Source organism: Egretta garzetta, unplaced genomic scaffold, assembly GCF_000687185.1.
Source record: "Egretta garzetta isolate BGI_Z169 unplaced genomic scaffold, ASM68718v1 scaffold207, whole genome shotgun sequence".
In the NCBI taxonomy this organism is placed as follows: Eukaryota; Metazoa; Chordata; class Aves; order Pelecaniformes; family Ardeidae; genus Egretta; species Egretta garzetta.
Window position 1 is genome coordinate 1,630,349 of NW_009260185.1, and position 27,298 is coordinate 1,657,646.

Here is a 27,298-nt window from a genome sequence, read left to right on the forward strand (position 1 = left end):
ATTTTGTGGTCTTTGTGCTGAGTCTCTGGGCTTGCAGAATGCAAAGATCATCCATCAACTGGGCTTTCAAAACTCAGCAGGCATGGAAACAGCACAGAGAAAGCAGAATCCGTGGGGAATTAGTCACGGAGAGAGTGGTGAACCCTAAAGGATTTTGTGGCCTTCATTTGAAGGAGACTAGCAGCTAGCACCTGTGGGGTAACCCTTACTGTGCCCCCAGGCTGTTGCCTGTGAAACCCTCTTCTAAAACAGCAGGGCAGGAAGCTGGCTTAATGTAGAGCAGATAGTGCCAGTCTAGTCTAATCTAAAGATTTGGTCATTGGGAGCACTGACTCCTTGCTGCTGTTTTATGATGATATTGCGGTTTGTAACAGATGCTAGTAATGCTATTTACTGTACTGTTTAAGGGCAACTACTGTACTAGAGTAAAGGCTGAAGCATTTCACCCAGTGGCTTTTCCACCAAGCCCTGTCTCTGGGTTGAGCTACAGCGATGATGTCCAGCTGGTGAACTGTAATACTGTTGTAATAGGGATTCCCAATGTGGTCTGTGCCACACGTCTGCTAGAGGTGCAGGTACACTACTAAGTGCTGAGGTTTCCAAATTTTACCTGGTAAAGGGGGCAGCCACCAGCATGTGGTTCCCACCAGAGAAACGAATGCAGTTTGCTTCCAGTCACTCAGTCTTTCTTGTTGTCGAGCAGTTTGAATTTTTTTTTGGAGTCTGGTAACCTTTACTCCCATTATGTGGCCAGATATCTGCCTGTTTGTGTGGCAGGGTTTTCCCAGGAAAGCTGGTAGATGAGAGCAAACGGAGCACCAGCTGACTTACTCCAGTGATGCATGTGGTGTTCATGTGCCTAAGAGCAATAGCTCTGACCATTAGCATACAATAACCATCCAAGTGAATAAACAAATGCATTTAGGACTCGAAATGCTGTCTGTAATGCTCCAGGTCTGATGAAGGCTGGCTGCTTTTTTCATCTAGAAACTCCAGCCTACAAAATGTTCTATATCACTAGTTAGTTTTTAACAGCCTGGATAATTTTAAGGTTTGTTTACCTGCTGGTTCTCTAAAAGCTGTCAGGTGGCTGATAGTGAGGGCAGAACAGAGGCTGTTTCTTTTCATTAAACAGCAGGGGTGGCATGTAAGAGCCTTGCTTGCCTATGACACAGGTTTGTTCAAGGTGAAAGAGCCAGGAAGAAGCCATTTCTTGGGGGTAGGAGTTTCCCTGTAACTTGTCCTTGTACAAAAGCATGATGATTAAATCTACAAGTCTGGTGCTCTGGGGGCCTAAACAGGTGAAAAATAGGATGATTTCTATAAGGGATGCAGACAGCTTCTTACCTATGCTCCTCATCCATTGTTTGCTACCCAGGTAATGATAGAAGTGATTTACCTGCACACAGCTTGATAAAGTATGAACCCTGCACACAAGTGCACAATTTTTATTTTCTTTGCCCACAGGCCAGTAGATGCAATCTGTTAGCACTTTGCTGTGTGTAATGAATATGCATTATTGATGCGGGGATGTTGGTGTATCTGCCTTAATTTATTATTTACTACTTAAAGGCACCCTTGCTAGTAATCTCTGGAATTGCGTGTGATTCTTGACATGTAAGGCAAGAAGTGCTGAGGGGGTAAGATCACTGGGGCTTCAAGGATTGCTCTCTGTTTGGCCTAAGGTCAGTATTGGAAGATCCTGTGCTTCCATTGGCAGAAGCTGAGAATAAATAGGTGGGCCCTGCACTGTCGTTGCCTGACTTAGGCTCCTGTGTGAATGCTCAACAACAGTACCTATGTAATAGTCGAGGTATGGTAAATCTTTTGTTCTTGAACAGTTTCCCCATCGGGCATTCATGCTGGGCAAAGCTCGTACTAGTGGCAATCTGAACGTGCTCCCCTGCTGTGGGAAGAAATAAGCCAGAATGCCAAGGATGATAAAGGTTTGAATCATCTTTTACTCATTATTCCTTGCTGAATTTGCTCTTGCAGGAGGTCCTGCAAGCTGTTGTGTCCTGATGCCTGCAGTGCCTTCCCAGAGCTCCCTTTCCCTTGAGCTCTTCAAGATCACCTGGTTTGTCTTCTGTTAATGCTTGTCCAAAAGATAAATTTATTTGGTCAATCACAGCATCCAGACTAATAATGAAATGCAAAATGTTGGTGCTCCAAGGAATGGAAAACTTGTTGTGGGTTTTGTTGGATCAGTGGGGAGTAGATTGTGCTGTAGCTCTTGACATTTTAGAAGATGAATGTACTCAGTTTGGTCTTCTGCTGGAAACAGACACTTTCTGAAGTCCTAAATGGCAGGTTCAGCTAAAGGGAAAGACTCGCCAATGTCCTAAAATGCCTCTAATGTAAGATGTTAAAAATGAAGTAGTGTAGTGTTGGAAGCATTCCATCTTATCTTAGAAAAGGGTATGTGCTGAGGAGACAGAGGTTTCCTGAGCTGCTGGACACACAACCACAGAGGTTTTACAGATGAAATCTTTGTAGCTTATCTGATAGTATGAAACAAATAACACATTAGAAGAATATTTAGCACTGTTCAGCAGTGTGCTCTGTGACTGCTACCATTCTCATTCTGTGGCAGGAAGAAGTAAAATTTCTATTTCTTTCCTTAAGATAAAAGCTCACTTGTGAAGTCTCTTGGTCACCTTACTGAGATACATCAGCTAACAGTGAATTGCTGATTTGTTGGAACTTGTGCTAAAAAGATAGTTTACAAATAAGTGTTTTGGATATCTTGAATTTTCTTATAAAAATCAATGAATTTCTAATTTCAAGTAGTTCGTAATGCCTTTGCTTTCCTTAACAAAATAGAAATCCACTCTGTTTCTGGGAATAAATCAATGCTTCATTCACCTTTTTCTTCCTTCCACCCCTAGGAAAATATTGTGGTGTTTTCTAGAGGGAAAAGCTCTCAGAAAAGCCTGAGATAGTGATTTTTTTTTTCCCCCTCCCCTAAGTAACTGCTAAATTTGAAAAAATAAAACCTCCAAAAGCTACAAGAGAAAAGGCTATAGAGCCTCTCATGTTATGGAAATGCAATCCAAGACAACTACTGTCCTTAGATAATATTAGTGGCAGTATTTACCAACCTTGGGAAAAGTACTTGATGAGAAAACTGTTGAAGCCCTGTGCTGCTTGTGGTGAGAGAGGACTAGAAAGGCTTGGTGGACTAAGGTTTTGCTCACTTCGTGCTGTACAATTCCAAGAAGCGGTGAAATGAGTTACTGTAAATTTTGTAGGTCTTGGTTTCTCTGGCTTTTGTGAACTTCCATGTTTCAGTTTTAGGTCAGAAGAGGGGAAGTGGGGCTTCTCCTTTGTTCGATACAGCTGTGTGCTGGGATTCCCAGGGTGTGTTTGCTTTTCTGCCTTTTGATAAAACTGAAATCTCACTTGGGTGAGGGACTGACAGCTCCACGGGGATTTCATATTGGAAGAAGCAAGTGGGTCGCATTTTTTGAACGTGCTACTTGCAGCAAGAGTTGATTAGTTCAGTGTTTTGGGAGGACAAATGTCAGACATGGTGTGTTTTGAAGTGTAGAGAGGTACTGGCAGAAATGATTGTCACATGTTTTAATACTGCCCCAATCTTTCGGGATGTGTCTCTCCTTGTTGTTCTTTTAAACTATATTAAAACTTTGATTTCTGGAGAAACTTGCAGCAATGTGAGTGATGTGTGACTACCCTATGGATTGAATTTGGGACTTGAATACGTAGTTGAGCATTCAGCTGGTATCTGTACTCTTTTGCGTCTTCAAAGCAAAAATAGGAAATATTTTTTTACACAGCCCATGTTCTCTGCTTTTGGTAGCTTTGGGAAGTCCATAGGCACAAACTTCCATTTATGTGGTATCTCTTCTAATCTGAAATGTGAGAGTGCACGAATCATGGCTTTGTAGCAACTTGGTTATTAATGCATTTCTCCTTTTTGAACCTGCAAGTTCAAATGAGACCTACTTTGTTCTTCCGCGGAACTGAATTTTTTAAATTGATGCATGTGTAACTCTCTGTAAGAGTACTGATGTACTGTTTGCTGCGTCTGCAGGATTTTTGTCATTTGTTTATGATACTGTGTGCCAAGTGGCTGTGAATCCCACCAGCTCTGTTATTTTTTTTGGCTGGATCTTACTGCCTTTGCAGTAGTTTGCGGTTTTCCTTTTAAATATTTGCCTTTCAGTATTTGTGTGGTTTAGGATGACCAGTCACACAAGAGTATCAAAGTTGACTAAATTACAAACAGCCTGGAACTTAAATGCTGTTGATCTTATCTAGTCAGCAAATATTTAACATTGGATGATCTGAATTTCAGCACCGTGCCTGTTGATGGTATTTAACAATTAATCGCGTTCATTACCACAGTTGTTTTTCCCTGGATTGTGTTTTGAAATTCAAGATGTCTGGTGTTCCTTGTTGAATACGATGTTGATGAAAGGGCTTGCCTTGACAGCTCTGAAGGTTGATGTTGATGTTTGCATTTGTGAAATGAATGCAGTGAGAGGAGGAAACTTGCCTGTCTTGCCCCTTGTAACCCTTTCTGGCAAGGAGAGAAGACGATTACTACAGATTCAGACTCTGGGTCTCCAACTCTGAATGTGACAGCAAAGGACACGATTAGTACTAATTATGATGATGGTCTATATGATGATATACGCAACTGTCCCTTACCTTTTTGGATTGTTACTAATGGGTTTAGACTGTAAACATTGCTTTACGTCCCTCCCCCTCTATGAAACTGAGTTAATAAAGATACAAATGTCTGGACTAGGAGGTGCCCCTTTGGTTCTTGGGAATGCTTGACAATACATTCAGTTCCAGGTAGTGCATGCTCTTAAGTTTTGGTTAAAACAGGCACTTGAAATCTCACCTTCTAGCTCTGCTTTCTGTTTGTTGCACTGTTTCATTGCATTTTCCTCTTGCCTCTGCATATCCCCTTTTCAATGTCAGTGAAATGTGCACAGAAACAGGGTGCTTGCCACTTATTTCTTTGAAGAAACTCCTTCAGAGTCAGTCCTTAATGGAGCAGGGTTGTGTAAACAGAAGGGGTGCTAATGTGGTACCTGCTTCCCATAGGGCTTGGTATCAGTTCAGCAATTACAGCTCCCTGAAGAGGAATCTTCCTTAACATTTTTAATAAAGCCTGATGTTAGCTTGCTGCCTTCAGTGTTCAGGGTATGCTTCCCCTGACAATTTTACACTTGTATGCTGAGAGTGGGAACTTGCACCACCTGTGGGGAAGCTTCATCACTGAAGGTGCTTTGGCTTTCTAATTCACAGCCTGAAAACTTTAGGTCTACCAAAGGACAGCTGTTCTTGATGGAGGGAGACTGTTATCCCTTGGAGTTTAGGTCAGTGATTTCCGATTCGTGCCTCTTTTCCCCCTTTCTCCTTCCCCTCCACCTGACAGTTCCTTGACGTTTGTAATGGCACAGTCATTTATGTATCCATGCAACCATAGTAACACAGGGCTTCTGATGACAGGAATTTAATTTGCCAAGAACAATGGGGTGCTGTTTAGGCAGCTGGGACTGGGGTATCTATTTCTGCTGTTCCATGAGAAACATGAGGGGGTTGGACTAGATGACCTCTAGGGGTCCCTTCCAACCCAAAACATTCTATGATTCTATATTCTGGGAAGGATGAGCAGAGCAGGAGGGTGAAATGGAAAGATAAAATTGTTGTTTTGCCTTTGTTGACAAGCTCCTAAAGCCCCCTGTGGGAAAACACTCAGAGGGACGTTTTCTTCAGACTAGACCTGAGGCTTGAAGTTCAATTTAGTTTTGTTATCCTATGTTTATGTTGCTAAGGAAAGATAGGTGAGAACACTTATCAGAAGAGTTTTCAAATGAAGACTGTTTGCACATCATGGAATTCACTGCCTAAAATATTCAATTTTCATTACAAATCTTTTAGACTTAATTAAAAGAGGGTTTTGGCTTAAAACTATATGGATTTTGGGAATATAAAAATACCATTTAAAAAGCACGGTGTATTTAATTTCTTTGCCAGCTTGGAAGTAATCCTAACTTGCACCAGATATCGGTACTGCTATACTTTTTCTGGTGGCGGTTCTTCCGATATCCTAATTATCTTGTGATATATTTTACGGCAGGTAGATTCAAGTCTTTGTGCTTGCAGCTGTGAGGATGTAAAGAACCCTCTAGTTGTTCCAATAGGCAAAAAGCTTTGTAAATTTTAACAGAAACCTTAATGCAAGCTCACGGTTCTATTGATTACAACCTGCATATCTTTTGGTTCCCAAATCTGTCTAGATGGAAATATTCATGTGTTGTGAGATTTCATAAATAGCACCTTTTAGTTCCAAAAACTGTTGCCGCAGTGGCTGAAAGCAATTGAAGAATATCTGTCAATTGTCTACTATTCTCCTTTTTGAAATGCTTAATACTGAACCCAAAGCCTTATGAATACAGGGGTTAATTAAGCAAAATGAATGCAAAATATTCATCTGGGTTCAGACCTGAAAAATTAGCTAACAGCTGTGGATAATAATAGCCTTCTGAAGGCCACAGATTTTTATGAATAATTCTCCAGACTCATTAACTGATTCTATCTTCCAGGATACAGCCATTTCTTTCCTGTTTCTTTGCTTGCTCTGTTCATCCATGGCTGTTGAAAAAATTGCTTCTGAATAACTATCTGCCAAACACACCTGCTGATACAAAGTATGGTGGGCTTATTTCCACATCTGGAGGGTATAGAGGGCCAGGAAAGCTCCTAGTGTGCAAACCCGAGTGTCTGAACTTTGTGAAATCCAGACAAATATCTTCTATTAGAAGAGCTGCTTAGCTTTAAAAGCCTATTCATGCATAGAACAGTAAGACATCTGGGCTCTGCCTTATCATTCAGAGACTGAAATCTCAGAATAAAATGAGACTTAAAAAAAAAAAAAGGCAGGAGGATAAGAATAGTACAAAATCTAGTTTATAGCTCATAACTTCCAAAGATCAAGTGCGAGAGAAATCTTTAAATACTTGAGACAAGTAAAGCAAGTTTTGCACTCTTTTTAGTACCTGCAGTCTGTTCATGCTCATTCCTGGCAAGATGTGGAAAAGAGGATTCTTTTGTGTAACTCTTGTGAGTGTTCATATGTGTGTGTGCCTGGGTCATGAAGGCAATAAAAACTATTTAAGACTTGTAACAAATTACATATGGTAGAAAAGAAAGGTAACAGAACAAGCATTTGTAGGAATGTATTTTTTCTGTAGAACAGTGGTGGTTAGGTCTTCTGATGTGATGGAAAGATGAACTGGCAACTGAGTGGATATTGTCAAGAAAATAAGAAACAGCAGATTGAATACAAATTTAATTTTTAAAGATGTTTGAGGATCTGTTTTCCTTTATATGCCTATCAAGAGACACTGTTGTTGCTCAAACAATATAGAGCTTCCTCCACTGCAAAACTGGCTTTTCCTTATTTTTCTTCAGCATACAGAAGTCTTGGAAATAGTGCAAAACTTTTTTTTATCTCCAAATTTGAAGAAGTGGTGCTGGGTGATCAGAACACCTGTTTTTTCAGTCAGTAAAAAAATTTCTTTTGTACTTGGGCTACCTGGGTAAATTGTTTGGGAGCAGTGAGATGGAGTGGTGGAAGTGGGCTCTTCAAAGATAAATTGTTAAATGGCATGGTTAATCTGTATTTAAAATTCTTCATCAGTTTCTAAAGTAGTAAGTAATTTTATGAGTCTGAATACTTGCGTGAGAATTGAGGAGAAACCACAGGGTATAAGCCTTGAAGTAATGTTTAGTGTCTTCAAAATTATAAGAGAGAAAGGGGTATGCTGGGCCTGTGTACCCAAAGAGTTAAGCCTTGTCTAAATTCAAGTTTATCGCTGCTGAGCTTTGGAATGAGGTAAACTTGTTTTGCTGATATCCTGAGATTTTTAACCAGCCTTTGGTGTTCTCTGTAGATACAAAACGGACCTGACTATAAAAGCTTCCCCTGTATTACTTTTCAGTACAGATCATACCTTTCTTATCTCCCCTTATATTATCTCCAGTATAACAACAGTAATTTGTTGTTACGCTACTCAAAGGACATGTTCATCTTCAAGGCCGATCAACTTAAAATGGACTGAAAAGCATAATAAAGCAATAGGCTCTGCATTTCAGCTGCTCCGTACATTTTAGGGAGTTAAACAGCTGCACTGTCTAATATTCAGAATGTTGAAATGATTTTCTTTGTGTAAAGAGCTTATAAACTTTTACGAAGCTTCTGTGCAAACCACTCTTGCAGTGAAACATAGCTCATGTCAAATACCATTAGACGTGTGGGTGAAAAAATAATTTCTCTCTCCTGGTCAGAGTTTGTTTCGTTGCTTGTAATAATAATGTGTTCACTAGTGACGAGGGGGTAAGGGGTTGTATTGCAATGTGTTGCAATATCTGGATTCCATTAAATTTTAAACCTTGATTTGGAGGACTTTCTGAAGGAGAAATTAATGAGGGGTGAGTGAGCATGAAAAGGTCTAAGGTTCATCTTGTTCAGCTGTCCAAAAGTAAACTTTCATGAGGGATTACCAGCATTGCAGGTGCTATTGTTGGGCTGTGATACATTGGGAATTCTCCTTTGGTAAGTTTTGTTACATCTGCTTGATCTGAATTGAAATGGCAGAGCTTTGTGGGAGTGTTTTTTATGAAGAAACAAGTAGTTGTAGAAACAGTCCTTGCCATGCTTTCTCATATCAAAAGGGTGATAATTCCTTTGAAAAAGGAGGGAAAGTGTGGTTGCTTTTGCACTGTTTCCAAATCACTGGGCCATAATTAAGCTCAGAAGTACAGGAAAGATGCATCTTTGCTTTTGGGGATATATTGTTCTCACCCAGCTGTTGATTTATTGCTTGAAGCCAATATAGAACTTTTATTCTGATTATCCTTTCTACAGTGAGACACTTAATGATGACTAAGTATGGGGGGGTGGGAGCAGAAAATTAAATCTGTCCCCTTGCTGAGAGGCTTTTGCAAAAATGTTTACCTGTCTTGGCTCTGAAGGTAAAACTATATACTGTGCAATGGGGAAACAAGCAAAGTATTCTCTGGGATTGTGTATGTGCCCACACAAGATGCATGGCTATGACTTGGTGCAGTGCATGTACTTTAAATCTGTAGCTGGAAGTCATAAATACCATATGAACTTTGTGGGTTTGTATGTCCAACCTCAAAGGCGAACTTCTGTATTATTTGTTCGGGGATTTTTTAAGTACTGATCAGAAATTACTTCTGAAAGCTTCAGCCTGCTCTCCTTTCTATCCTAATAGTAAGGAACAGTTTTCTGCCTCATGTTCTGAACAAGCAGCAAAAATAGCGGACAGTGCCAGGTTTGTGTGATGTCTCTCAAATGCTAAGCGGGTCCCCAAGAGAGTTATTGTGGTTTTCAGAAAGGTCATGTCCAGTAAGATGGAGTCTTTGAAGACCTCAGAGAAGCTGGTCAAAATCAAGGTGGTTGATGAAAATATTAAATGAAAATAAGATTCATTGGCTTTTTGCAGAGGAAGCTGCAAAAACTCTGATCTTGTAGGGTGGAAAGAAAGTCCCTCCCCTTTTCTCCTTGTTTTTTTAGAATAAGAAAAGCAAAATGGTTGTGTTAAAGGATTGTGATATGCTCACCTTAAAACTTGTGAACAGTCTTCCAAGGAAATAAACTAACTTGAAGTATACTTTGCGGGGAGGAAGACAAGAATTTTAGGGGTTCAGATCCCTAAAAAGTGAACACGGGGGCTTGTTAGAGCCATTATACAGATTTGCTGAAGAAATGCTGTTTGGTACTGGAGCATGTAGTTCTCCTCTGTCACTGAGGTATGTGCTGGTTCTAGTTCCTCCCCTGCCTGCTTGGCTGTATTTTTGTCATTCCTTGGAAGTATGAAGACAAGATTATAGATAAACTCCTAAATGTTTTCAAGTATTTTCTCTGTTAATATTCTGTGGTGGGTAAAAGTAATCCTTCCTTTTTTATTTTTGCATGGCACTTAATTTAAGTCAATACGCTTGTTACTGTTTGAGGTATTCTTTCTGTAGGTGAGTTGTGAAGCATAAATAGATGTAGGTAAGGATAGCTACAATTTATTCATGCCAGCACAGAGTACATTAAGAGAAGAAAAAAAATTATGTTAATTTTTTTTGAGAAGTTCATTTGAAGAGGAAGAGAGAGTATTGCTGAAATGGGAAGAGAAGTTGGAGAATGCTTCTTGTACAGCAGAAGCAAGTGTTTTCTTCCTTATTGTGGTTAAAAAGGTCAAGGCCAGGTAAAAAGCCCAGAAAATCCAAGGAGACTTCATGGAAAAAATAATATTGCAGTGTTTTGGTGCTATGTTTCCCCCACAAAATAGGTATTACTGCTTTTTAAAACTAAAAGATGCAATTTGGTCCCTTAAGTATTGCTGTGCCTTTGGGCGATGTGATGTGCAGTACAAGCTGTGATTGCAAGCATGCGTATGTATACCTGTGAACTAGTTTTATTTGAATGGTTTGGGTCCTACCAACAGTGAAGCCACAGCATTTTTAGCATAGCCTGTGTGCTCAGGCGAGTGCACGCAGTGCCCCGGGTGGGACTGTGCAGTTTGTGCTAAAGCTGTGTTGCTGTGACTCCACAGCCAGTGGTAGCCAGGCAAAGTAGATTAAAGCTAACCTAGGAACATCTGTTCTTCGTGCTGCAGTCTGTTACCTGAAGGCAGAATCAGATCTATCTACTGCTCAGAAGGAAAGCTGTTGCAAAGAAATGAAGCTATAGAAATGAGAAGCAGGGAGCCTGATGAGTCCTTGGCGCAGGTGGAGGCTGCTAAAAGGGAATAAGGCTAACTCTGTACAATAGATGTGCAGGGGGAAAAAAAAAAATCACCCCTAAACCACCCATTTAAAGAGGGAGAGTGACATCTTGTGGGCTCAGCATGCAACTCACCACTAGAAATTCAGTGTTGGCCACTTCATCCTTAGTAAGGGTTCATTTTAACTGCTGTTTTGTCCTGCTGCCTCGAAGTGGGGAGTATATGAACATGCAGGAGTTCAGTGTGAATGTTAAGTTGTATGAAACTGTTCTGGGGTGGCATGATTAAACACTGTACAGGCAATGTGCAAGGGCACGTCTGTATTTCGGAAAGCTCTTAGGGAAGTGTCGCTAAGTGAGGTTAAGAGGCTCCAAACGGTCATGCCTGTTGCAAATGAGATATGACCTGACTGTTTTCTGTTGTTCTTGCTTTGCACCCCCACATATGAAGTATGAACCTTGTGTTTTTCATGTTCTGGCTTGAAACAAGTGTTTCATAAGGACTTACACAAATGTGTCTAACTGCTTCTGTTTTCTTGTCTCATGTTGCAGCAGTCAGCAGAGCAGCCAGCAAAGCAGCCACGATGACGACTCGTCCCGATTCCTGAGCCCTCATATGCGTGACGACAGGTAAGTCTGTTCATGGCTGAATTAGGGGAATGCTTGGAACCACTCAGTGAAATTACGTGGGCTGGGCTGGTTGAGGTCCTTATTTTCCTCTGTTGCTCAGTTCTAACAAGCGTGATTTACATGTATTATCAAAAGATGCATTTTTTCATCTACTTAAAAGTAGAACTTGTGGGACAAATGCATCCAACTCCTGAAGCAGCCTGCATTTTCTTTTGTGGCTCATTCCCCAAAACTGTAGCTGGTGTAGATAGCTTCATCAAACTTGCTGTGTATTGATCATTATCAGCTCTGATCCTTAAAATACACAGGGGAGATATTGTATATGGTTCTTGTCCTCAGCAAAGACAATATTGACTTTAGCTGTTGTATTTGACTTTGTGTTGTGACAATATCTAGAGCTCATGCGTAGCAGTGGGATGAGAACTGCTATGGAGTTCCAGAAGAAGCTTAAGTTTCTTGTACTTAGGGTTGATTAATGACTGCTTCAAACTGCAACATTGGCACAAAAGCTGTTGAATAATGACTGGTTATTTTTGCGCATGATTTATTATTGTTGCTTTGCTCAGAGCCATGTGATTAAGAGTTTTGCTGTATCTTGTAGTTCATCTTTTGAGCCCGAATCTGCTGCATTTTTCTTCTGTTGCGCATGAACGATGAGCCCTGTCACCTTTCTACTCCAGGTCAGCTCCTGTGGGCCTGTTTCCCTGCTAACATGCTTGGGACCAGCATTACATCTGGACTTTGTTTTCTAAAATTCCCATTATTTTGTTACTGCATTGCACAGTGGAGTTCTGTTTCATTTTACTTAGCTGATCTTGTGACCGTGGGTTATAGTAAGCCCGCAGGAGGGCGTATGCTGACATTTCGGAACTGCTTCCTTTGTGCTGCTGCATACAAGAAGCATCTGAATGTGGCTTGTATCTGGGCATGGTCCCTCAGAAGAGCATTGTTTCAGGTCTGTTAGTTATTCCACATGAGCTGTCTCTGAGGTCAGAAGCCTTTCTTACTAACTGTGTAGTAGGGCAAATGCTTACTGAAGTCAGATTCCTCACAATGATGTCAAAGGGCAATGGATTGAGTAAGAACTGAGTAGCAGCTGAGTAGGCATCTGAGGAATTGACTCACTTGAGAGAACATCCTGACCCTGAAGAGCTAATTAATATCCCAACAGAGTTTGGCTCAGAATTAGCACTTGGTAGTTGTAGCTAACCTTTTCCTCCATATGTTTCACTCCAATTATCAGTCTCCCTGGTGCTGTGGAGCCTGGCATAATTGACTGGTGGGGGAGCGGTGTTTGCAACCAGGAAATAAAGAATCTGACAGCAAAGCAGATGGATACTTAAGTCTTACCTGGGCTTCTTCGGTGTAACGCATGCTGTTACGCCATTTGATTTGGGATTTCATATGTTAAACAGGCTTAGGCTTCATTAATACTCAGGGATTTCTGGGTGTAGCAAGCAGGGAATCATTTGGAAGTGCTGCCTGTTTCGGATGTGGGCTAAACTGGAGCCTTTAGACTGGTGCTTAGAGTATCTTCCTGGCTGGAAGGGACACGTTTTGGGTGCAGCCCAATCAGGTCTCAGACCTATTTATGCAGAATCCAGGGGGATGTTGAGCCTGCTGACCTCTCTTACTGGGGACCTACAACATTCCTGTACAAATAACTTCTGTTTTCATGGAGGCTATTAATCCTAAAATGTATGAGGGCTAGTAAATTGCCTTTGCTGCTCTGGGTTTTTTTTTTTTTCTTCCTTTGCCAGTGTAACTGCATTGGGGTCCACTCGTATAGTCTTCCTTTGGATGCTGGTGGCTTGTGCTCATAAAACTTAACCAAAAAAAACCCTCCAAGATATTTTGAGTTTCATGTAAGGTGTGGATCTGGGATGTGAATTAGTGAGATGCCTAACAAACCTTTGAGAGCTGTATTTGCTATTCCTGTTAGCAAAGTTGAAGATTGTTTCTGAGGCATCTTGAATCTGCTAGACTCTTGAAAACTGAATGAGGAGGGTCTTTCTTGCTGCTCTTGTATTTTTGACCACTAAGATAAGGTCTTCCACCCACAGGTTTGGAGCTCTGCTTCTGTTAAAGACCTACGGGCAGTTCTGTTCACTTGATCAATTGACTATTGCACAACAGCTCTTAAAAAAAAAAAAAAAAAAAAAAAAAAAACCCCCAAACCAACCAACCAAACAAAACCGAAACAAAACTCAAAAAACCCCCAAACAACTGCCCCCAAACCCCCACAACCACACAGGGTTTCAGCAGTCCTGTAAGTTGTGACAAAAGCTGAGCACAGCAGGGCAGAAGAGGGGAGAGCAAGAAACTGTGGTATGTACTGAAAGGTGCAACTTTTTTTGGCACGCTGCCTCTCGGATCACAAGCAGAAGGAGCCTGTACTGCACTTGAAGGATTAGAGCAGAGAGCAAGCGAGGTTCTGCACCAGCCTCAGTACATCTGGGAAAGTGCTGAAAGAAGCTATCCCAGCCAAATGTAAAGGGATGCTGAGTTGTGAAGTTGACTATAGGATAGAAAAAATGGAGAGGAATACATAGCCGAGGATGGCTGAAATCTGGACAAGGCATAGCCAAGATCTTAATTGCCTGCCTGCTCTTACCATAAAAGATGGTACTGGTGGTGCTGCTGGTGGAGTTAACTTCTTAGTGACGGGCTTCCAAGGACCATGCTCCAACCCTCGGGTCTTTTCAGAGAAGACTGAGAACTTTGTCCTGCTGCTGGCTGATGCATTCGGTGCTCCTTAGCAATCTTTTTTTTCTTGAGGTGTGAGCACTGCTGTTGGCTTGTGCATTGTGAAGTACTGCCATGGTCCAGAACCCATACCCTGAAAAGGCATCCTGCAGCACAGCAGCGAAGCAGGTCTGCCACCTGCGTGTGTCTTCTCTGAGGAAAAAGCTTTCCTTCCGCAAAGTCATGTAAGTTGTCAGTGTCTGTCATGCCTGGTTTAATGCTGAGAGGGGAGCCTATACAGATTTTATTTTGTCTTGGGGTAACGATGTTCTTTATGGGTATTTAGAGCCGCAGAAGGGAGAAGTCAGTGGGACAAGCTAGGAAGAGTTAGGTTTTGTATGAACTCAGGGCTTGGTTCCTTGCTCTCTGATTGCCTGGTTTGGGTGAGTCATTTTGTGTTGCTGTTTATGAAATAAGGAGAATTCCTTTTTTACCTCACAGGAAGATAGAGGTGGTGAATTAAGCCTGAGTTGCTCAGATGCTGAAGCACCACAACTGTGTAAGTACGAAGATAGGCAGAGCTGAGTTGCTGAGTGTCCAAATAACTGTGCTCACAATAGCAGCTTGATTTAAAGTAATTCATAGGGCGGGTAAGGTTGGGATGGGGACAGCCAGAGATGTGGGTGAGATGTGTGCACGCAACAGACTCCATAATTACTGGAATGAGACAAGGTTACGTATGAATTAGCTTGAGATTTCATCTAGATGAAGTCCAAGTTCACAAGCCTGCTTCTGCTTGATCCAAGGGTGACTTCTTTGTCAGGACACGGGCACCCATCAGGTTTAGGTTGCAGAGTATGTTTTAATTAAAAGTTAAGCTACGGAACCAGAGGAAAAATCAGTCCTTGTACTTGTACTCAGTCTAAGGAGGAGACAAACTGTTGAAGAGAGGAGAGCATGGAAAGCACAAGGATAGAAAGCAGTAGCTTACAGGGAAATGGAGGGGAGAGAAGTGAGTGGCAGTTTACAAGAGATCATATAAAAATGTTTTGCATTAAAAAATGAAATGTGAATCAGTTATTTACATTTAGAAATTATATCAAAATGAAGGAAATGGGGAAGAACAGTTAGTTTTAAGATATCTCAGAATTTGATTGATATTGGCCTGCAGCTTAATTGGCCCCTTAATCTGTTGCAGTACCTTGTTCTGCTAGTTCCAGGGCTGCAGGGCTTGTTTTTCCCTTGTGTAAGTTAATAAGGGTTTCTAAAATAATGGATCAAAATTCACAGAAGAGAGCTTGCAAGATGATTAGGGAACAGCTTAAGACATAGACAAGTTTAAGAAATTCTGCCCACCGCTTGGATTCACAGGAAGTTGTGTAAAGATCAGAAAGCTTTGAAAATGTGCCAAAATTACATCCTTAGGGTGTGTGTAAGAGTTCAGGATAAATCCTGTTTTATTCATGTACCCAGGGCTTGCTTATGCTGCATCTTCCTAGCCAGTGTCCAAAGGGATACAAAGAAGTTGGCACTAACATACTGTGCCCCTGTTTGCCTGCAATTGGAGGCACAGCAAAGATTGCTACCTCTGCAGCTTCAGGGAGAGCAGAAGGGTTTTGTTTCTATTGCTTGGGGCAGCTGAAGCCAGATGGGTGAGAACTGAGAGCAAAATATGGCCATGCATGCTGGGTCTGCTCTTGAAAGGGGAGGGTAGGGGCTAACAGAGCCCAGGGACCCTTGTCCGTGTGTCTGGATGTGATGATTCTGCAAGGAACAGTGCTGTAGTGCTCAGTCACCTGAGCTATGCCAACCCATGCAGCATGGTGCAGACCTCCTGCATTATTAAGGAGAAAAGCTTACTGTAGTAAAAGGGCTTGGATGCTGTTTTAAAAGCGATGATTAAGTAGAAGCCAGCTGCTGCTTTCTGGTAGGAGTGTAAAATTTGGGGAGACTAGCTCACTGCTCTTTCCAACAGTGCTAGCTGTAAGGGTTGCCTGAATTTCAAGTCCTTGGTAGGAAGGGTCCTAATACTAGTCAAATCCCTGAGTAGCTTTTATCCATCAAGGATGGATGCCTGATGCATCACCTTTAGGGAGGTTTTCAGAAGTGGTGCTAAAGACCTTGTTCTGGAGAAGCCTTGGAGACAAGCGAGCTCTCAGAGGGTCCTGACAAGAACCCTGATGCTCTTGCAGTAACTTCAGTGTGGGTTTGAATTTGAATCTAGTTCCAAACTCCAAGTCAGTTAGACATAATTTTAAATAGCAAGTTTAACCAGAATGGCACAAGTTGCCTTTTGTCACATAGGAAAGACTCTTAATATTTAGATTTGGAGCTAGTACCTCTTTTCCCCTCTCATCTTCTGGTTGCTGCTGCTTCCTGCGCCCCAGCATTGATTCTCTGCTGTATAAGACAAGAGCAGCTGAAGATCAGCTCTCTTCCACTTGGATTGCCAGATTGGCTACTGTCAGCAGAGTTACTGTGAATGGAAATACCACCTGCTCTTGGTTCCTCATATGCCAACATTGTTTTTTCTTTTGAAGATAGGCTGTTGTTAATTACAAAGTATGCCTGTGTTCTGCTGTCAGTGGAGGTAAGGCTGTTCTTTTTGTAGAAAGTCAGTGTTGGATTTGATTCATCAAAATTGTGCTCTACTTGCAATCTCTTCCATTCTTGTTCTCCTTTAATCTTAAGGGCACTGAATTGAGAATGCTTTGATTTGAAGCAAGGGGGATAGTTCCTATTGTTCCCTCCTCCATGACCATGGGGTATGGAAGGACAGATGTCTCGAGCCCCAGTAAGACAGAGTGAGGTAAGGATGAGACCTTGCAGGATTAATTGGCTTCCTTGTGCATTTTCTTGTATTCTGTTGTTGCTTGGTGCACGGGAGCCTGGAACTTTGAATGGTTCAGAGCAAACTTGAGAGCAGGGTAATTTTATGCTACCTATAGTAATGTAGTCAAATACCATGCCTCTGGGCGTTAGCTGATTGCCACTTATGAGGCAGTTTCACTGATATTGCGGATAGCTTTTGTGGAGACAATAAGTAAAATAGACTGTGAATCCCTGCTATCACTAATAAGAAATAATTCTTAAAATCTGGCCCTCTGTTCCAAGCTGTCGTGGCAAAATGATACCTGCCTATTCCCCTTCTAAAACCAGTTAGCTCTGAGCCAGAGCTTGTAGTGTGAGAACCTCTATGTACGTGAGTGGCGTAACTTCGCAAGAAGAGGCACTAGATGTAACAGCAGGACAAACCAAGATTTGAATCTCGCTTCTCCATTTCCTGATCAGTTCTGTCTCGACTGGACTAGTGTTCGTTAAGATTAGATAAACCCCAATGTGCCTTGCGTATCAGTGAATGCAGAGGAGGTCTGACAGACCTCACGCGGCTGCGTCACTAGCTCGTGATGCTCGGGAACATGAGGAGGTGGTGAAGAGGCGTCGTAATGTCCCTCTTTTTCCTTATCTGAGACACTGAGCAGACTCCTTACCCTTCCTTCCTGTTCCCAAGAGCAGAAGTTTCAGTTGTGTAACTGCACCTCACTTGCAGACTTGAAGTAACTGCCACCCTATCGGCTCTGCATCCTCTGGGAGCACTGTGGTTCTTAAATATTACGGCAGCTATCTTAAAGCATGTGCAGAAGTGTCAGAGAGGGGGTTAGGAGGCTGGGATGCATTATAATTAACCATCCCCTTTCAGAGGTCTCCAGTTCTCTATGTTAAACCTCCTTGGCCCCTGTCAGCAGGCTTTTTTGTGCAGCAGCGCGCCGTCAGCTGCTGAGCAGTTTGTGTGGTTTCACCTTGCACCAAAGCATTCACTGTGCCCGGGAGCCTTCCCCGGGTTGCTAACAGCACATCTGAGGGTGTGAGGCTACCAGCTGGATGCAGGAGGCTGGGATGCATTATAATTAACCATCCCCTTTCAGAGGTCTCCAGTTCCCTATGTTAAACCTCCTTGGCCCCTGTCAGCAGGCTTTTTTTGTGCAGCAGCGCGCCGTCAGCTGCTGAGCAGTTTGTGTGGTTTCACCTTGCACCAAAGCATTCACTGTGCCCGGGAGCCTTCCCCGTGTTGCTAACAGCACATCTGAGGGTGTGAGGCTACCAGCTGGATGCTGAGGAGCATGCTGGTACCTATAGCTTGGTGTGAGCTAATCAGGGATATTTCCCTGTGTTTCTTGGTTTCAGGGTTTCCTGGTGTAACTAACCTGCTTAAAGTACCCAGGTTTTGCTAACTCGCCCCTACCAATAACCGCTGCAGTCAAGCAGTGGTTGTGGTGCAGAATATATCACACTTCTGGCTTTGTTTTCCTGCTCGCATGTTCCACCCGGGACTTTTTTTAAGTAGACGTTGCTGTGAGATGCCAACTGGCTGTTGAGAGCCAGGCTGGCTGTTCAGAAGACTAATTTAGATTTGTTCTGCTTGCACCTCCTTCCGTTTCGTACCAAATGTGGATAAGGAGGGCATTCTGAGAGGGAAAGTGGTGTGGTTAAGCCTGTTTTAGGGTCTCCTGAGATCATCTGAAAATGGTCCAGTTGTTGACCAAATAAAGGGGCAAGAGCAATAAAGACAGACAAGGCCATTGTGGGCTTCTATTGCAGCACTAAAACTTCAATCCTGCTATTAAAATTAGCCACCAGAGAGTCTTGGAGAGCTTAACTGACTTCAGCCTCTCACAGCCAGAGCTTGGGGGTTTTGAAGATGCAGAGAAGTGAGGGTTTTCCTGGGGAGCCTGATGCTTAATGCTGTTAGTGTGGCCCAGGTTTATGCAGTGATGCAGGGAGTGACTGTTACAGAACCTGTACTGCAGACTTTTACTTTAAATCTCTGGGCAGGAGTTTCCCAAGATGTTGAACACAACCCTTTTGATGGGGATGCCTTTTTAGGCTGGCCTGTGGCCTGAGACACATCTAGGGGCTGTAACTATCCTTCCAATTTTATTGTACGTACCCCAACTTGAAGGGTCTGGGGATTTTAACTGTACCAGCAATCTCTACTCTTCTTGGTAGCATTCACAGAAATGAACTGATGCTGGAAATCAGTTCAGGGTTTCCTCAAAAAGAGCACCGTGTAGGCAATGCCTCTTTGTCTCCCTGTCAGAGAAACTGAACTTCCTTCATGCTGGGAACATTTTAACTGAGATGTCATCAGAAACCAAGATGTACCTATGAGTCATGTCGTGAATGTGCCTGGCGCTCCTGCTGCAAAGAAAAGCTCTGAAAGTGTGTTGTTCCTTGCTTCCATCTTATGTGATGTGACTGATTAATACAGTGCAGTAAAACAAAGGTGGCGTTAAAATAAAATGGGATGGGATGGTGTAACAGCTCTTCGGGTGCCCTTTTTCTCATCTCTTTTTCCTTGTGAAGGGAAGGGGATATTTGGGGAAACAGCTGGGCAAACATTGAAAAAGTGTATCTCAAAATATCATTCTGGACTTCTGTGTTACTTTTTCAGCCTTTAACCAGATCGCTTCTGCGCCCCCTATAGAATAGCTGCAAATCTAGTTTATCATGTGTTACCAAAATCTTTTGTTAGTGTTATTTGCATACGGCAATGCCTAGGATCCCTGATCATAGTCTGGGACCTGGTGTGCTATTTAAGTGGAAGCAAAAGGTGATTTTAACTGCACAGAACTCAAACTGTAAACCTAAGCTGACAGTCGATTGATAAAGACAAATAGTATGGGAGAATGCAGATAATGGAACTCATCCTTTAGCTTCTCTGTGGCCTTTGGAGCCAAAAGCCCTGGTTTGAAAGGGGTGTTTCCCTCTTCAGAATACTGCCCGGGAGCTGGACATGAGGCCTGTGTATCCGCTTAATAATCAACAGTAAAAGACTAAAATGTGATGCCAGACAGGCGTCCCAGCTGAAGAGGGGGCAATACAGTGTCCCAGCTTGTGCTACTGTTGACTATTCAACCTAGCAGCTTGAGCTGCTGATCGTGGTGTCTGTAAGGAGTGTAGAACGTCTCTTTTGCTATCCTTAGTACGGGGGTTCGTAATTCCAAGCAGTGGCGTGAGAAGGGTGTCTCAAGGTAGTAGCCACTTGAGTTGCTACAGCTTTAATCTGCCTCAATTCTTAGTAAGCGCTCAAAGCTTTCAAGCTTTACCTAACGATCCTGGAGATGAGATGGAGCAAAATCTGCTAATTTATAGTGAATTGTTTGACAGGCAGTGGGCACAGAAGATAAATGCTTAAGTGGTGGGGACAATTATTGCAGGGGTAAGCAAGTTAAAACCCACTTGTTGAGCTGATAAATTGACAGACAGGATTGGTATATGTTGAAGGGCAGAAGCTGAAGGCTTATTTCTTACAGCATTTTTTGGTTCTCTTACCTGGGTTTTTCAAGAATCTGGGACCATAGTATATCTCTAAATTAGAGCTGGCATCCCTGTTGGCAGGCCTGGCGATTGGGGGAGCTGAAGGCACAGAAGGAGACTGATCACCCTGCCTAAGCTTCAGACCGTAGCTAGAGGAGAAAGTGCTGTTGACCCATGCTGCTGCCTCAGCTTCCCCTGATGCTCTGGCAGGTTTTATGAGTGGTGGAAGGGGATCTGAGAATAGCTTTTTTTTCAGCTTGAATGTGTGTGCTTCTGCCCTTAGAGAGACCTTTACAGGCCCTTGTTTATGGTGCAGTCATCAACTATTTCCGAAACCCAGCTGCTCAGTGTAGGGTAATTCTGCTTACTTTTCTGTAGGGACAGAAAAATTCCTCCAAAGTCTAAGGGCACTCGTCTGAACTGGGAATTCAAGTTATTTTGAATTTGCTTGGGGAAACATCCTCCTACTCTTACAAGATAGCTGCTCTCTGTTGTACAGATTGCTCTGTGTGAGTCCCTGAATAAATCGGCTTTTTCTGAACTTTGCAGTCAGCACATAAATACTTTATCATGGTCTCTTCCATGCTTTTAGTGCTATATATCTTTGGCATATGCAACTATTTGCAATGGTTACTGTGGAAAATATGTGCATCTTTACACTTTACAGTCAGCTGTCTAAATGGGGAAATACCAAGCATTCAAAATTAGTTGTAATAAATAAAGAAGCAGAAACAACATGGAGATGAGGGGAATTATGTGGTGATGGTAAGTACATACTTAATTCTTGCTGCATTTTATAGCCATTGGAAATAAGATGCCGTTTGGAAGCACAGTCTAAGAGCTACTTAATGTAAGAGGTAGTTAAGTTGCACACCTTAAAAAGACATCCCTGTAACTTTGTATTTTACCTGCCTATTTTTACATACCTCCTTTCCACCCTGATGAGATTCTTACTCCCTTTAGCAGAGCATTGGGCACAGTAAGGGGAGCTCATCTGTGTGTCCCTGGGAAGAACTGTTAATTGGTGCTGGTTTGGTGGTGGGAGAAGGGAGGGCACCTTAATTGTCAAGCAGAAAGTGTATCGTGTCCCCTCTGGTGACCTGTTCGCTCAGACCGAGCTGCTCAGGCTGCTCCATTTACCAGTGGATCAGAGAGTCCTGGCAGAAAAAGTTCCTGGTAATGGGTCAGCTGGGCTTGGAACAGTGTTTTATGGACTCTAGCTCTGCAAGCCATACCCTGGCTTCCTTCTGAGCTAAACACTTATGCTTTTCCCCAAGAAGAAAACTAGTCGCCATGTGGATGCTCAAACCAGTTTTTGTCCCTGTGTTTCAGGAGGCTTGGGAAAAGCTGCGTTAGCTTCCGCCTGGTAATGGGCAGTCTAGTTCAAGAGAAATGGTAGTTAGTTAATTCTGGCCTTGAGAATTTAATTCTGATAACGATTAACCTAAAATTCTTCTTGTTTCAATAGAGAATTCTTAATTCTCTCAAAGTTTCTGTATCTTATCCCACAACAGCAGCATATCTGGCAGAGACTTAAAAGCAGCTGTGCCTTTAAAATTGAATTGCCTGTGATGGAAGAAATCTGAGAGCAGAGAAAGGAGACCAGTGCCTCTTGCGCAGCTCAAGCTCCTTGGAGATCTCTCCATAGCTCTGCCTTCTCATCCCAGTCACTGCCCCTTCCCTCTGGGGGCAAACTGCAGTGACTACAATAATATCAACAAAAGCTGTCCTAGAACTGCCTCAATGGTGGCATTACATCTTTCCACGGTGGATTCTGGGGTCACTGCTCTGTGCCGCTTTTCCCCCAAAACTACTGTGCCTGTCTAAACAAGCTGGGATTCTATCCTCGATCAACTCAACAGTGGTTTGCTCCCTTGCTGCTGAAGTGACGCTTCCTCAGATTGCTGGGGAGCACGTTGGCACTTGGACAGAGTTCCCCATTTCTGCAGATGACTGTAACCGTGTGAGTGCTCACCTCTGCATTTCTTCTTTTCCTTCTCCTCTTTCCTTGATTTTCTTCCCATCCATTTCTTTCTTGGCCTTTGCAGAGTATAGTTGTGCATTTTGGTGATAAGATGGCAGCATGTCTCTCCCCACTGCACCATGCATTGTAACAAGGTCAGGCATTGTAATGGTACTAGCTGAGGTCTGTCCTTGAGCCCCTCTGCTTTTTTTCCCCCTGTTCTCCTGCAAGTTTGACCCAATACTTTTCCTTAAGCCTTCTCTGCTGCTTGTTTTTCCTTCCCTCTTATGTACCCTGTCCAAAATCTTCTGTTGTAATAGGCTCTGTTATGTGCTCTATCTCCCTAGCCCCTTCCTCTTGCGGCAGTCCATATGCAACATGGGCCTGCTTGAGGGATGTGGGTCTAAAAGTTTCCAGCATTGTAAGAGTTTGTTATTTCTCTGCGCTGGAAAATAATCTTTGCTTTAGGCTTAGACACGTAAGTGCTCGGACTTCTTTGTGAGCTTGAGCACGCACCAGTCCCCTCAGAAACTAGGAATCCTTATTCTGGATTCCCTAATGATGTGTAGCTTTGGTGTGTGACGCTGTGGGAAAACAGGCATCTGCGTTGTATTCCTGGTAAAACACTGGAACAGGTTGCCCAGAGAGGGGGTGGAGGCCCCATCCCTGGGAACATTCAAGGCCAGGTTGGATGGGGCTCTGAGCAACCTGATCTAGTTAGCAGTGTCCCTGCTCACTGCAGGGGGGTTGGACTAGATGACCACTAGTGGTCCCTTCCAACCCTAAACATTCTATGATTCTATGATTCTAACCTGCTGTCTTTTGTTCTGCCCTGTTGCTGCTGCCACTGCTACTGGAAGACCCCTCTGACATGCAAGAGGCAGTGAGCCACTTGGGCTGTGGGAGGCTTCCACTGCTGGTCTGAAATGCCTCTCTGCAAACTGGAAGCTTGTGTTTAAGACCTGAGTCTTGAGATTTAGCTACTTTCTTCTGTCTCAGGTTTCAAAGTGAAGGATCCAGGACCTTATTCTTCCTCTCATGAATTTGCAGCCATTCCTCTAGGGTTTTTATTCTTGAAGCCAAAATATTGTGGTGCTACCTTATTGCTGCAAGGTTATTTATCTGAAACATACCAGCTTAGGTTTTTTGCTCAGGATAGGGTATTGCAGTAGTCACTCCGCAAGTCCAGATGAGTACAGACCTTGTCTCTTGTGTGTTACTTATGGGTCTCGATGGATTATGCCTTGGGCAGTGCCAGCCCAAAGGCTGAAGGCTGTTGGACTCCATAGAAAGATTTCGCTAATGTACTTGAAAGACTTTTAAGTTACAAGGGATGCAAAGCATCATGGCTGTTAGGCACTTCAAAGCATGCTGATTTTGAGAGACTAGGTGTTCAGCATTATCCCGAGTGAAAATCTTGTTCTGTTAAGGTATTGGGCTATGGTGTGATGTGATGTGGCTTGCTGCGACTCATGTAGCTCATGCCATGAGTGACTTCAGAATATCTTGACCTAAATGAAAAGGGAGATGATCAGGCCATAATATTTCTGCCCAAGGTAATGAAGTCCTTTTGCCTTTTCACTGGTGGCTGCAAGTTATTTGCAAAGGAAGGTAAAAATCAGAAGATGGAAGATGGCTTTTTATTTCCTGATGGATTCAAATCAAGGAGGAATTTCTCTATGAAGCATGGCATGAGTCATGAAGTTTTCTGTTGTTAGCCTGCCCCTTTTGAGTGTGAATGAGTCTTTTCTGGGGTGGGAGAGGGGTTATTGCACCATCTCAAGCAAATGGAAGGTTGAGAGTTCAAACATGCAAGACAATGAGGGTGGTGAAAAAGAGCCAAAAGACTCTGAGAAAGCAGCAGCCCTCTTCTGTTACAATATTGCTCAAGAAAGAAGCAGTAGCAATCTGAATCATCCCAGTTTCTCCACCCTCCTGATACTGACCCTTTTTTTCCTTACATGATGGTATTCTTCCTCTTCCAAAGTCTCTATAGGGAATTATTTTTCTTCACCTTTTGATGGAGGGGAGCTTCTCTCCATTCTCTTCTTCCAGGATAGCTGAACTCCTGTTCTTCTGTGGTGCTGTTCTACTTTGCTCTCCCTTCCAAGACCGTAAGTTCTAACTTGCATGCCGTGACAAACACTGCATTCACATAGCTTAGAAAGAAATGGCTTACAGGCACTTACTGTTCTGGATAAAGTGTGACTACAGCTCCCATGATGCTAAGAGCGTGAAATGCATATTTTTCTTTCTGGAAATGAAGTCTCACGTGACTTCCCAGCTGCTGCAGCAAAGAGGGAGTCCCTTCTGAGATTCTTTTTCCTGGGGAAATGGAGGTGTGCCCTAGCTTGCAGATGCTGCGATTGCATATGATGATCTCTGACAGCAGAGGCTGTAGAGCTGCAGAACACTGCTGACTTGAGGAAGGATTCGGGAGTTTATCCATCTGGCACATTTTCCTGGGGATCTGTACACTCAGGTGCATAACAGTTGAACTATTTCTTCCTTACATTCTGGCTTTCTTTGTAGCAGTTCTTTCTCTCTCCCCATAACATTTCCTGATTTGCTTCTAGTTTTCCCTCCTACTAGTTCTGTTATTAACAGGGTTTGTTTTGCATGCATGTTTCACAGAGGCACAGGGATTTTTTTTTTTCTACTGCTCCCCCAGCTCCTGCAGACTTTCCTTTCTTGCCATATGGGAGAATCAAACTGTAGCTGAAGTGGTGCCTCACAGGTAGTGTGTTGCTTTCAGTGCCTGCAGGTCATGCACCTTTTCCTGTGAACTAGTCTGTCTGTGCCTTCTAAGCCACTCATTTCCACTGTGTGGGTACTTGAATAAGTACATTTTTTAGTTACTAGGAGTCTTTCAGAGGTGAGGCTGCTCTGGTTAGTGTGAAGGTAGAACTGTAATGATGGGCAGTAGCGGTGATGTATCTATACACAGGATGCCCTAATGGCTGTGAGTTGGAACAGTCCAATTATTTGAAGGGGCAGTGACACTTGCAGGTAGTGCTTTATAACAAGCTATGTTTTTCTAATTTGTAAGATATCTTTTTGGAGGCAATTAAAAGCTCAAACCCTGAGCTAACACGACTGTTGCTGGAGTTATTTATAGAGCTTCGAATTCTTACCCAGACCTCAAGTGTGTCATAGTGGGTTGTTCCCTTCCTAAATGTGGACTTCCTTAGGAGATGTTTCCTGTTTGCTCTTAAGTTCATGAGCTATTGCACCCTGCTGGAAGTACAGATAGGCCCTGCTGCAAAGAGACTGCAACGTGGAAATCTGACTTTTTCTAAATTGCAAAGTCAGGCTTTACTGGTTCTCTAGTTTAGGATTTGCTGAAGACCCTTTGTGCTGTGTTTTTTTTTTTTTTTTTTTTTTTTTTTCCCCCCCCACTGCTGTGAATACTTGTAGCAAAATGCACACAAGTGAGTAGACTGCCAGTAAGGGACTCCAGTGGCTCTGTAAAAGAGGGGTTGGGGAGTAGACTGTCCATGGTGTGTGCATTTGCTGTTTGTGCATCTGTCTGCACTGGATGTCATCAGTGTTATAGCACAGGAGGCATTTGGAAATCCATCTAGTGTGCAACAGGGATGACAATCCTTATGCTAGTGAGTGTAACTAACTCGGGTGGTGTGGTGATATTTTTGCCGATGTGGCATTGGATTGTGTATGTTGAAGCTGCACTGTATCCGCAGCAATGCTTGGGGTGGAGATTAAAAAAATATGTATGATGGCATCTCATAGCTCATGATCTACGTGTGTTTGTAAGATGGGATTTATGTCCCTGATGAGCATGTGGGGGGTATTTGAATATGCTGAGTAAAAAGGTGAAGCCTGGCAGCCTTGATTTGTATAAGCAGGTGACTGCATGAATGTGTCACAGCAGAGAAATGCAAGCACACATTTCCTGGGTGCTGAGGCAAGCCTTGGCAGTGTTCTCGGTGTGTGTTGTGTGCTGATGGCCCTCTTTAGAGGTGGTTTGAGTGCTTAAGTACTGTTGTCTGTCTGTGGACTGCGAAGCCCTCTTTACTATGTACATTGCACATCTGCATGATAGTGACATCTGTTATATATGTATCCCAGTGCATACTAATGACAGGATGCAAATGCAAAATACTCTTAATATAATAAAATGCAGTGGGTCTGCTCTATGGGCGGGGTGTGTGTATGCCTGTGCACAGGGGAATAGTAGTGGTGTGGTTTTGTAGGGGCTACACAGCTGCCCTTCAACGTGTGTAAACTGTTCAGTGTGTTGTAAGCTATTTGCCCGTGTCCCTGGTCTGTGTGTACTCTGCTGCGTGCCTGAGCACAGCGTGCTGCGCTGTTGTATGAATAAGCACTTTCAAGCAGTGATGTTTCTAGCCCTCGGAGGCTCTTAATTTGACCGAGCTCTGCAGTGGTTTTTCTACCTCCTTCCCAGCCAGGATTGCTCACGTCTGTCTGGTTTGCCAGTGCCAGAGCGCTCTGAGGAGCTGCAGACAACGGTTCCTGGGCTGGCTAATCAGCTCCAGACTGATTTACTGTAGTAAAGTAGGCCAGGAGGAGCCTGCAGGACCGGGGAGGGAGATGCTGGGTGATGAATGGGGCGGCATGAAGTCACTCTGCTCCGCCAATCGGGGCCGGCCTCGGCCGGGCAGGGCTGGCAGCTACGGGTGCCTCTTGATGCTGGGATGAATCTTACCTTAGGTGATGATTTGATATTTTCACTCTGAGCTGAGAGTGTGCACCAAAGAGTTCCTTGTTTAGGCCCAATCATTTCTGAGTGTTACTCTGAGGTGAGTGTTCTCAGTAGGGTGCAGATGACTGGCCTCCACCTTGCATTTTTCTCTGCACGTGTAAATCTCTGAGCGGTCTGTCTCTGGTATGCTTGTTTTGCACCATTGCTTCTCTACCTGTGTGGCTGACCCGTTTCA

At 43.2% G+C, this 27,298-nt stretch overlaps 1 protein-coding gene across 1 annotated transcript in view; it reads left to right on the forward strand.

The window, feature by feature from the left end:
- Nucleotides 1–27,298, forward strand: part of GRAMD1B (GRAM domain containing 1B) — a 100,539-nt gene that overhangs the window by 2,138 nt on the left and 71,103 nt on the right. Inside the window, exon 2 of the mRNA XM_035897462.1 lies at nt 11,336–11,413. Coding sequence (XP_035753355.1) covers nt 11,336–11,413 — 78 coding nt within the window. The remainder of the gene's footprint in view (nt 1–11,335; nt 11,414–27,298) is intronic.